The sequence below is a fragment of the Equus quagga genome, unplaced genomic scaffold (assembly GCF_021613505.1).
Source record: "Equus quagga isolate Etosha38 unplaced genomic scaffold, UCLA_HA_Equagga_1.0 162095_RagTag, whole genome shotgun sequence".
NCBI classification, from domain to species: Eukaryota; Metazoa; Chordata; class Mammalia; order Perissodactyla; family Equidae; genus Equus; species Equus quagga.
This window is the reverse complement of record NW_025797167.1, coordinates 11573-22667: the sequence shown is the minus strand read 5'-3', so window position 1 is coordinate 22667 and position 11095 is coordinate 11573. Positions and strand designations below refer to the sequence as shown.

Genomic DNA, 11095 nt, shown 5'->3' with positions numbered 1-11095 from the left:
GCAATCTACTTGGTGTCTCTATAGGGTTGAGCTTCTTGGAAATTTCACATTTCAGATTTCTTGGAATCATGATAGGTGGTCTTTTGCATCTGGCTTCCTTTCACTTGGCTTAATGTTTGCAGGGTTCATCCACGTTGTGGCACGTATCAGTACCTCATTCTTTCTTATTTATTTTTATTGATTGATTGAGATATAGATGACATATTGCATTGTGTAAGTTTAAGGTGTACAACCTGTTGATTTGATACATTTGTACATTGCAATATGATTACGACCATAGTGTTGGCCAGCACTTCCATCAACTCACATAATTATAATTTTTTCTTTGTGGTGAGAACATTTAATATCTACTGTCTTAGTAACTTTTGAGTGCATAATGCCATATTTTTAACTATAGTCACTATGCTGTACATTAGATTCCCACAATGTATTCATCCTATAACTGGAAGATTGTATCCTTTGACCAACAGCTTCTCATTTCCCCCACCCCTCAGGCCCTGACAACCACCATTCTACTCTCTGTTTCTATGAGTTTGACTTTTTTGGATTCCACATATAAGTGATACCATGTAGTGTTTGTCTTTCTCTGTCTGGCTTGTTTCACTTGGCATAATGCCCTCGAGGTTTATGCACGTTGTCACACATGGTAGCATTTGGAAAGCCTGTTTAGAAACAGGCGGTTTAGAGGGTGGTTTTATTTCTCCCTCCCAGGGTGACAGTCTTGCCTTGTCCAGGAGATTCATCTGCTCACTTGCAGAGCCCCATGGCCTGGCTTACATAGATTTTAATAGCACTGGACATTCTGTTGAACTATTTTTGATTGTGGCTCTTATCAGTTCATCCAGTACTCTGTTCTGGCCACATAATTCCTCTTTTACATGTCCAATCACCTTCTCAGTCTTTGTCTACCCCAGAAAACTCATTGTTCCAACAGAAGTCTTTTAATTCTACCCCTTTCCCCTGCCACCATGAGTTACATGAACTTGGGGGTATTGCTTAACTTTTCAGTTTCAACTTATTCACTCTTAAATGAGGATGTTAAGAGTGCACATACCCCCTAGGGTGTAGGATGATTAAAAGAAATAATTTAACACTGGCTTATGGTACATATGATTCCATGGAGAAATATGCGATTATATTTACTTCTAGCTGATTTCCTAAACACTAAAATGTGTATGTGAGTGCATGTGAACAAATGAGTACACCTTTAATTTACGTTTTTTGTTATTTAGTGAGCTAACTAGCTAGTTATTGTGCTTAGCTAATAGTTCAAGGCACTGACTGTCATGCCATCCTTTCTTGATTTGAATGCTAGATCAATCAATTGCAATCCTATAACTCGCTGAGAATTAGCTTTTAACATCAGTAAAACTGAAATGATAATATTTCCTATTTCATAAATTTTACGAAGATTAAAAGATGTAACCACACAGAAGGGTATTAGAATAGTTTTAAGCAATAGTTTGCTGAGTAATTTTATTATTATTAACATTGACTTTTCATTTTAAAATTGATCACTAGTAATCAATACTTCATTTTAATTACACAGGTTAAGTCATCATGTTAAAATACTGTGTAGTATTGGATTCTGAGGCGTGGGCTAACATAACCTGTTCTGCAATGCTTACTTTTGGGCATTTGCTTGTTTTGCAGAAGCCTAAGCTCACTTACAAATGTATGAAAATCTTTCCATTATTTGTCAGGCATTCTTAATTTTTGATAGCTGTTTATTGATGAGGTTAATCATCAAGACACTTAATGGATTTGTATTTCAGTATTTCTGAGTTGTAAGTGTGAGTTTTGAAAAGAAGATGAGAGATGTGATTTTTACAGAGTGAAGGAGAAATATGTTTGGGGTGTGTTTGTTGTATGTGTGTATAGAAGCAGCAAAGTGATGGGCCCTTTTTATAATCAGTGAGTTGAGACATGGCAAGATGTGGCTTCAATTAAATTCCCATTTGCTTAGGCTAATTGGTAGATCTAGCCAACATAACATTCCACAGTACAGTTTATTTTTCAGGGAGACAGAAAGATAAGCTGACAGCAGTAATCAAGGCTTTTCACCTATATTTTGAGTAATCATATCCAGAAATTCTCTGGCCAAAGGTCTTCCAGTTGTATAATCCAGCAGATCATGGAAAAATAGAAAACACTTCTTACATACCCACATGTACACACACACACAGACACACTGAGCTGTGGCTTTTTCCATATTTATCCTATTTTATCCATTCAAAGCCTGCAAAATAGCTGGTGGGAATCATGACTTTTTGTGTTTGAAAGTGCTAATTTACCTCTTCTTTCTCTAAGTTTAGAAGCAACTCTGGGTACATATCCAAGGGAAGTGAAATCAATATCTCAAAGAGATATCTGCACACTTGTGTTCACTGCAGCATTATTCACAGTAGCCAAGACATGGAAGCAACCTAAATGTCCACCAACAGATGAATGGATAAAGAAAATGTGGTATATACATACAATGGAATATTATTCAGCCATAAAAAGAAAGAAATCTTACCATTTGTGAGAACATGGATGAACTGGAGGACATTACACTAAGTGAGGTAAGCCAGACACAGACAGGCAAATATTGCATGGTCACACTCGTATGTGGAATCTGATATATGGATCTCATCAAGATTGTGGTATAGGTGGACTCTGAACTCACCTCCTCTGATGAACACAACCAGGTTACAACTATTCTTGGAAAAATCACTTGGGAGAGAGAACTGAAAACTGGATAAAAAGAACCCGCACAACCAGGGATAGTCCTGACTGAGGTGGACTAGGCAGAAATTCCTTCTGGAGAGAAAAAGAAGCCACCTTCATGAGCTGCAGAGCTTCACAGCAGCTGAGTGGGAGCCACCCTAAGGTACACAGCCCTCCCTGGAGTAGTGGGGGATCTGAGTGGGGGCATGTCACCACTGTAAGCATCCTTCAGACTCAGCACAACTGAGATGAGTGTCCTACTGTCTGTCTTCCCTGACTGTTAACTGCAATGGGGAATACCCCCAGACAAGCTATCGGAAGAAAGCCGAAACAACCTGGCTCTTAAATGGCCCATGCACAAATTCATCCACCTCAGAGAGCAACCTAGAATCATCATAAAGAAAGCTTCACAGTCCTTTGGTAAAAGAGACTCACCTGGTAGGCTCTGGGTGCATCTTGGTGAGAGGTGAGACCTCTCAGGAGACTGAGACATTGGTGGTGGTCACTGTTGTGACCTAGTACATGTGTGCTGACACAGACGCTGACAGTCACCATTGAAGTTCTTCCACTGGTCTGATAGCCCTGGGGTCTGCCACACCCACTAGAGTGTAGATTTAACCTACTTCAGCCAGGGCAGGCAGCCCACCCTAGGGACTGGCCCCACCTAACAGCAAGACCTCATGCTACTTGTCAGCCTGCATATACTGAGTGCCTTGCTCTTCTACAGGCAGGTGAGTGTGTCTGCCTCTGTGGGGCAGGGCTTGTGTGAGGACCAGGTGAACTGTGGGGTGCTTTGGTGGAGAAGTGGGGGCCTCTGCAGTGGGGTGACTGGCTATGCTCCAGGGAGTTGGGAAGTGTGCACGGACCAGTGCTGTGTTGACAGTGTGTGTGGACCTGTGGGAGGTGGGGCTTATCAGTGGCAGAAGACCTGTGCTTCACAAATGTCTACAAAGAGGATCAGCCCTGTCTTCTGAAGCCTGAAACAATTGTGTTCCCCTTTCTGGGTCAGCCCCACTCAGTTGCAATCCTAAGAGAGCTGACAACAGCCTTGCAGGCCTAAGACCTACAGCAACTCTAAGCCCCTGAGCCTAGCAACCAGCTACACTGGGTACCAACCCAATTAAGAGGAAAACCACAACAGGAGTGTGCTATTAGACCTTGTAGTCAATGGTGCTGGGGCTCCGCAAACTGGATTTACTGACAGCCAGCCAGGGAAGGAAAGACTAGACTCTCTGGGTACCTGCAGTGAAAGCAACCCTGCCACAGCAGAAGGACACAAGTAGCCTACAAAGGGGTCACTCCTGGATCATTTGGACTGGTGATGAGAGGGAAGCACACTGCTGGGCCTCAAAAAGAGTCTCTTACATAAGGCCACTTTTCCAAGAACAGGGGACATAGCTGACTCACCTAATACAGAGATATAAGCACAGAGAAAGAAGTAAAATTAGGAGGCAAAGGAATACTTTCCAAGCAAGGGAACAGGACAAAACCCCAGAAAAAGAACTAACTGAAACAAAAATAAGCAATCTACCTGACAAAGAGTTCAAACAAAAACTCATAAGGATGCTCACTGATATTGGGAGAAGACTGGATGAACACAGTGAGAATGTCAACAAAGAATTGGAAAATATAAAAAAGAACTAATCAGAAATGAAGAATACAATACTGGAAATGAAAAATTCACTAGAGGGACTCAATAGCAGAGTAGATGATACAGAAGAATGGAAAGACTAGAGGAAATCACCCAAGCTGAACAGGCAAAAGGAAAAAGAATTAAAAAGAAGGAGAACAATCTAAAGCAACTCTGGGACAATACCAAGCACACTAACATTCGTATTATAGGTGTCCCAGAAGGAGAAGAGAAAGACAATGGGACAGAGAATCTATTTGAAGAAATAATAGCTGAAAACATTCCTAACGTAAGAAAGGAAACAGTCATTCAGGTACAGGAAGCACAGACAGCACCAAACAAGATAAACCCAAAGATGCCCACACCAAGACACATTATAATCAAAATGCCCAAAATTAAAGATAAAGAGAGAATCCTAAAAGTGGCAAGAGAAAGGCAACAAGTGACATACAAAGGAAAGCCAATAAGGCTATCGGGGAACTTCTCAGCTGAAACCCTACAGGCTAGAAGGGAGAGGAATGACTTATTTAAAGTGCTGAAAGGAAAAAACCTACAACCAAGAATACTTTATCCAGCAAGGTTGTCATTCAGAATGGAAGGAGAGATAGAGTTTCCCAGACAAGCAAAAATTAAAGGAGTTTGTCACCAAGAAACCAGTTCTGCAAGAAATGCTGAAGGGACTTATTTAAGTGGGAAAGAGAAGACCACAAATAGGGATAAGAAAAGTATATAAAAGAACCCAAAACAGGCAATAAAATCACTGGTAAAGGCAAAAATACAGTAAAGGTAGCAGATCAACCACCTATGAAAATAATATGAAGGTTAAAAGACAAAAGTACTAAAATTACGGATTTCAATGATAAGAGGGTAATGGACAGACACACACAAAATAAGAGATTAGATATGATTGCAAAAACATAAAATGTGGGGGGAAGAGAGTAAAAGAGTAGAGCTTTTAGAAAGAGGTCAAACTAAACAGACTATCGACTCAATATAGATTGCTATATATGTAGAATATTATATAGGAACCTGATGGTAATCACAAACCAGAAACTGATAATAAGTAAACAAATTAGTAAGAGAAAAGAAATCAAACATATTACTAAGGAAAGCCTACTATCTGATTTTGACAGCCCCAGGACTAAGGACAATTTTTACATTTTTAAATGATTGAAAAAATCAAAAGAAAATTAGTATTTTGTGATCCGTGAAGATGATTTGAAATTCACAGTTTAGTGTTTGTAAACAAATTTTATTGGAACACAGCCAGGCCCATGTGTCATCTACAGTAGTTTTCGTGCCACAACAGCAAAATAGAGTGGTTGCAAAGAAGATGAGATGACTCCCCAACAAGGGAAATTTAGTAAGGGAACAGCAGCCAGTAGCAGAGAGCTCTTAGCGAGTGTAATCATGGGGCAGAGGTGAGACCAAAGGGCAAGTGATGGAACTTTGTATCTCCATGTGTCTGCAGAGCACGGTATCCACCTGGTTGAAGTCTGAGGACATTGATTATTTACTTCAGTAGACTGGAGCTAGAAGTTCCAGAATGACTTCATCAACTCCAATGTAACTGGAGTCAGAGTAAACTACTCTGTGAGTCTGTTGTTTAGTCTCATATTTTAAAAGATGTTTCCTTTTCAGAAAAAACCCCAAAACAAACCCAATATAGGAACAATGGCTAACATCACACACATCTGTGTACCTTCAATCCTGAAACAAACAAAGCAGCATAAATGCTCATAATTTTACATTAGCTTTCGATAAACATTAAATCAAGAAAAAGGATATTGAAAAAAAAATCAGTATTTCTATCCTTAGACTAATTTTTCCCCCTCCAAATACCAGCGATCTTAGGAATTTATACTTTACCTTATACGTAAGTAAGCTTTATAGGCATGTCTCTCTGTTTAAATCATGTCCTGTCCTAAATTCTAAAGAGTGTTAAGTATCTCATCCCCACGTCTCCCCCAGGAGTTAGCACACAAGTGCAAGAACAGCCCTGCTCTATGGTCAGATGTACTGAGCTCCTGGAGGTTGTCTGTCTCCATTGAAGGGCATGTTCCGGCTGTACCAGGCCTCAGCCAAGAGCATCCCCAGGACCAAGAGAATGAGGCCAGCCAGGCTCAGCCGGACTTGATTCTCTGCAGAAGGATACCAAGCAGCAGGCTCTGAGAGAAAAAGGACAGAAGGTTACAGAAGAGACACCAAGGCCCATTCTGCTAACGTGCTCCCAAAAACCCAAGACCATTTCTCCAGTCTACTTGATCTGGCATGAAGCCACCTAATCCACCTCCCACGGGAGAAGCACTTACTTACCTTTCATTTCTCCTGTCCTTGCTGCCATGGTGGGGATCCCGTCAGGGAATTTTGGGGTCAAGAAAGACAGGAGTGAGGAGCAGAGTGCCTCCAGTCTGTCCCATTGGAGCCCTGCCCACTCTTTTCTTTCTTTTTCCCTATGATAAGCCATGGACTCAGCAAACAGGGACTGGCCCCCTTGACACTCGTGGGCATGTGAATCTTCTCTCTACCTCATGCGTTTTGCACCTGCTGTTCCCTCTGCCTGCCCTGCTCCTTCTACAAAGATCAGCAGTTACTCACCAGGTGAAGGTTCAGGGTTCGTGGGATCAGGATCGTCAGAAGCTTCTGCTAATGGGGCTGAAATGGGAGAGATTTTCTTTCTCTCTGTTCAGACGTTCTTCTACCTAGACACCCTAATGACTATACGGCACTTCTCCATCCCCTGGGCATGTGGTGGGAGAGCTGCATTGTGGGTGAGGGGGAATGAGTTCCTCTGAGCTTTGTGAGCTTTGTGGTGACATGGTCTTCCCATGGTTCTGTCCTCCTTTTCCCAGTCCCTGCTCTACCTAGACACTGTCTCCGGGACGGGACATGAGGATGGATGGGCTGGGGCTTCCTCACCTCTGACCTGAAGCTGCAATCTGTCACTTGGGTGAGACCACCCATGGGGGTAACGGCTGAAGACTCCGTAGCATCTGTAGGTCCCAGTTTGTGTGAAGGAGACTTGATACAAGAAGAAGAAAGCCTCGTGTTTATACCCCTGGTGGGTGGAGATTTGGTTCTGGATGGTTCGATATCCATCTTCTTTGATAAGAATAAATGCATCAAACTTGAGTGTTGAGAAACATTGCAACTCCACATTCTCCCCTGAAGCCACCACAGAACCAGTCATGCTTGAGAGAGAGGGTTTGTCATAAGCTCCTGAGAAAAAAGGAAGTTTGTAGATAGAGGGCTGGGCATCATACATGCATTGTCCCTTTTTGTTTCCTGGGAGCAGATGTGGCTCTGGTTTCTATCCCCTCTTCGTCCCACCATGAGGAATCTGTGTCTGCATCCTCCCTAACCCTTTCTAAGGACAGAGGTTTTTGTCCTGTGTGCTTCGCATCTGCAAAGCCTTGTTCTTCCCTGTGCAAAGGGTTCAGTCCTGCTCTGCTGCCTCTGTTTCCCACTCACCGGTCATCACCAGTGGCAGGGGGTCACTGAACTGGGACCAGCTGCCTCCACTCTGATAGGAACAGTGGTACAGCCCTGCCCTGTCTGGTGTCATGTCTGTGATACTAAAGCTGTTGGTCATCTTAGACATCAGCTGTTTCTCTCTGTCCGAGGGCTCAGGGATTCCCACTTTAGTTATCATGTACACTTCAGCTTCTGCAGGCCCTCGGCACAGGATGGTCACAGGATTCTTAGATCCAACCATGGATCCAGGCAGAGCTGTGATATGAGGTGGGGGGAGAGATCCTAGAAGACAGAAAACAGGTATGGACTTACAGGTGTGTCGGTTTCTCATGCCATCCTTCCACTCTATCCCCTCTTACAAGCCATGAATCAGAATGCTGAGTCTCCTCTTCCCAGCTGTCAAGAGAGCTGATATCTGGGCTAAACCAGGAGCAGGGACTTGGGAGTATTAAGAGAAATACTCACCCTTCTGTTCCTGAGTGCTCTGGCGTAGACACAGCCCTGGAAGGAAACAGTGGGTGAAACAGCTCAGCTTATAGAACCACTAGACCTGCTCTCATTAGCCCTGTATTTGTAGCTGGTCCCTTCTCTCCCAGACTCACCAAGACAGAGCAAGGTGGGAAGGACCAGGGACATGGTCCTGCATCCACACTGGCCCGCTGGCCCCAGCAATGTGCACTTATGAGGAACAGACTTTTCTGTATGTGACACAGACCTCTCGGAAGTGTGGGCCGTCCCAATTCTCAGCCCAAGTGTGAAGGGAATTCACATCCTCTTTTCTCCTCCTGGTTGGGGCTTGCACAAGTGTCTGACATCTTGAAGCTGTTCATCATCTGAACTTTAGACTACAATCAGTCTGACTTCATCCCTGTTTTCTGTTCCTAATTCCACATCCACATTTTAAACTTTCTATATAAAGTGAGTGTGAGAGATTACAAGGCAAAGAGCAGGAGAGAAATAATTCCAGTCTGAGGTCTGCTCTGAAATACCAAGGAAACTTATGACTCTTGTTTCTTAATGCTGAGATTATATCCCTTTATGTACAAAATGGGGCAATGATAATGAGTTTATGAAAAGTGGTACTCACAGTGTGAGCACATTGTCCAGAACAGGCTCTGCTAGAGAGACAGTAGCATAATTAACAGTTCTTCCTCTTCGATAGCCCCAACACATTTTTGGCACTGATTCTGTCCAAGGGTAAAATGATGCACTTAATATGGTATTTTCATTGGGTTTTGTCACACCTTTGTTCTTAAACTATCACACTGACTGAACCTTCCTGAGTAGCTATGCCGTCCATTCTTCTGGATCAGTGTATAATTTTGATTTAAAATCTTCCCCTGAATCCACCCACATTGGGCACTCTTCTCCACAAATCTGAAAAAATTTAATAGTAACCCTTACTGAGTTTTCATTTTTTGAGGATTACATGGGGGAAGGTGACATACAATCTCCACTAAAACGGTGGTAGGTTGGACTATTGCTCTAAATTGTTTTGTCAGCTTTTAATTCATCAGACTCTAAGGACTTTGGAGCCACTGGTATAATCATAGATAGTTCTGCAAATTCAGAAATACCTTCTACTTCTTGTAGAATTTCCCTTTGGTTGTTGTGTATCACTATCATCTTCATGGCCTGGCCATTTTGGCTCAAACATCAGGTCCCTGTGCTTGTATCCTTGGGTCATGGCCTGGGCATAGAGAAAGGTGATGTGGAGGATATAATTCGAGATGTCTGTGGCTGAGAAGGAGTTTCCCCAAGACTGAGAAGATAACTGAAGGTTCCAACTCAGAGGAATAGGCTGACAGGTCAATAGTGGTAACACAGGGCTTTCCTTACTCTGAAAATATCTGGGGGAAAATATTCACATCTAACCTTCTGTCTCTTTAGCTCTCTTTGTCTTTCTACCTATCTATCTATCTATCTATCTATCTATCTATCTATCTATCTATCTATCCATCTATCTGTCTGTCTGTCTGTCTGTCTGTCTATCTATCTATCTATCTGTCTATCTATCATATATCTAGTCTATTCATAGCATCTGTCATCTATATCATCGCTCTGCCTTTCTCTATTTATCCATTATCTACCTAGATTTCTATCGTGTATATTTCTCATCTATCTATAGCTATTTATCACTTACCTATGTCTATTTATAAAGCTCATCATCATCGTCTGTCATCTACTACCTATCATTTACCTATCTTGTATTCATCTATCAATATCTATGTATCATCTATTTGAATATCATCTTTCTGTCTTATTTGTATATCTATCTGTCTATCTATCTATCTATCTATCTATCTATCTATCTATCTATCTATATCTATCTATCTATCTAATCTATCTATCTATCATCTATTTCCAACTGCTAAGGAATCAAAAGGGAGTCCTTGAACACAGCAGTAACTATTTTCTAGTATAACTATTCTCAGACACGTTAATTAGTGTTTCTTTGCCTACAAGCTATTTGGACTCAACTTTTATTTATTTATTTCAGCACCAATAGTATAGTTTTTACCTGCCAGCATACACACGTGTCCCTTTGCCCTTTTCGCCCTCCCACACTCCCCTCCTTCCTCTGGTAACCACTAATCAGTTTCCTTATCTATGTGTTTGTTTGTTTACCTTTGAGATATCAGTGGAATGTTATAATATTTGTCTTTCTCTTTCTGACTTATTTTCCTTAGCATAATACCTTCAAGGTCCATCATGTTGTTGGAAATGGCACGATTTTGTCTTTTTGATTTGGCTGAGTTAATATAAATTTATATTCCATTGTCTGTGCATATATATGTACCACATCTTCTTCACCCATTCATCCATTGGTGGGTATTTGGGTTGCTTCCATTGGATTGCTTCCATATCTTGGCTATTGTGAATAATGCTGCAATGAACAGAGGGGTGTGTGAATCTTTTTGAATTGTTGCTGTCATATACTTTGGCTAAATACCCAGTAGTGGAAGAGCTTGATCATATGGTATTTCTGGTTTTAATTTTTTGAGAAATCTCCATAATGTTTTCCATAGTGGCTGCCTCAGTTTGCATTCCCAACAGCAGTGTATGAATGTTCCTTTCTCTCCACATCCTCCCCCAAACTATTGCTTCCTGTCTTGTCAATTATGGTCATTCTGACAGGAGTGAGGTAATATCTCATTGTAGTTTTGATTTGCATTTCCCTAATGATTAATGATGTTGAATGTGTTTTTTCACATGTCTGTTGGCCATCTGTGTATCTTCTTTGGAAAAACGTCTGTTCACATCCTCTGCCTACTTGTTTAT

The 11095-nt window shown here is 41.7% G+C and overlaps 1 protein-coding gene across 2 annotated transcripts; it reads right to left on the bottom strand.

The window, feature by feature from the left end:
- Nucleotides 1-5595: 5595 nt before the first annotated feature.
- On the bottom strand, nucleotides 5596-10625 carry LOC124233221 (leukocyte immunoglobulin-like receptor subfamily A member 5). Of its 2 annotated transcripts, XM_046650389.1 has the most exons (8): nucleotides 10614-10625; nucleotides 9391-9503; nucleotides 8901-9000; nucleotides 8279-8314; nucleotides 7811-8095; nucleotides 7259-7558; nucleotides 6938-6994; nucleotides 5596-6507 (listed from the first exon to the last, which is right to left on the bottom strand). In XM_046650389.1, the coding sequence occupies exons 3-8, from the start codon at nucleotides 8911-8913 to the stop codon at nucleotides 6350-6352; spliced, it is 849 nt and encodes a 282-aa protein (XP_046506345.1). In that variant the 5' UTR covers nucleotides 8914-9000; nucleotides 9391-9503; nucleotides 10614-10625; the 3' UTR covers nucleotides 5596-6349. The 2 variants fall into 2 exon arrangements, with proteins under 2 accessions (XP_046506345.1, XP_046506344.1); XM_046650388.1 differs by lacking the exons at nucleotides 8901-9000; nucleotides 9391-9503; nucleotides 10614-10625 and adding an exon at nucleotides 8416-8504.
- Between the last annotated feature and the right edge of the window lie 470 nt (nucleotides 10626-11095).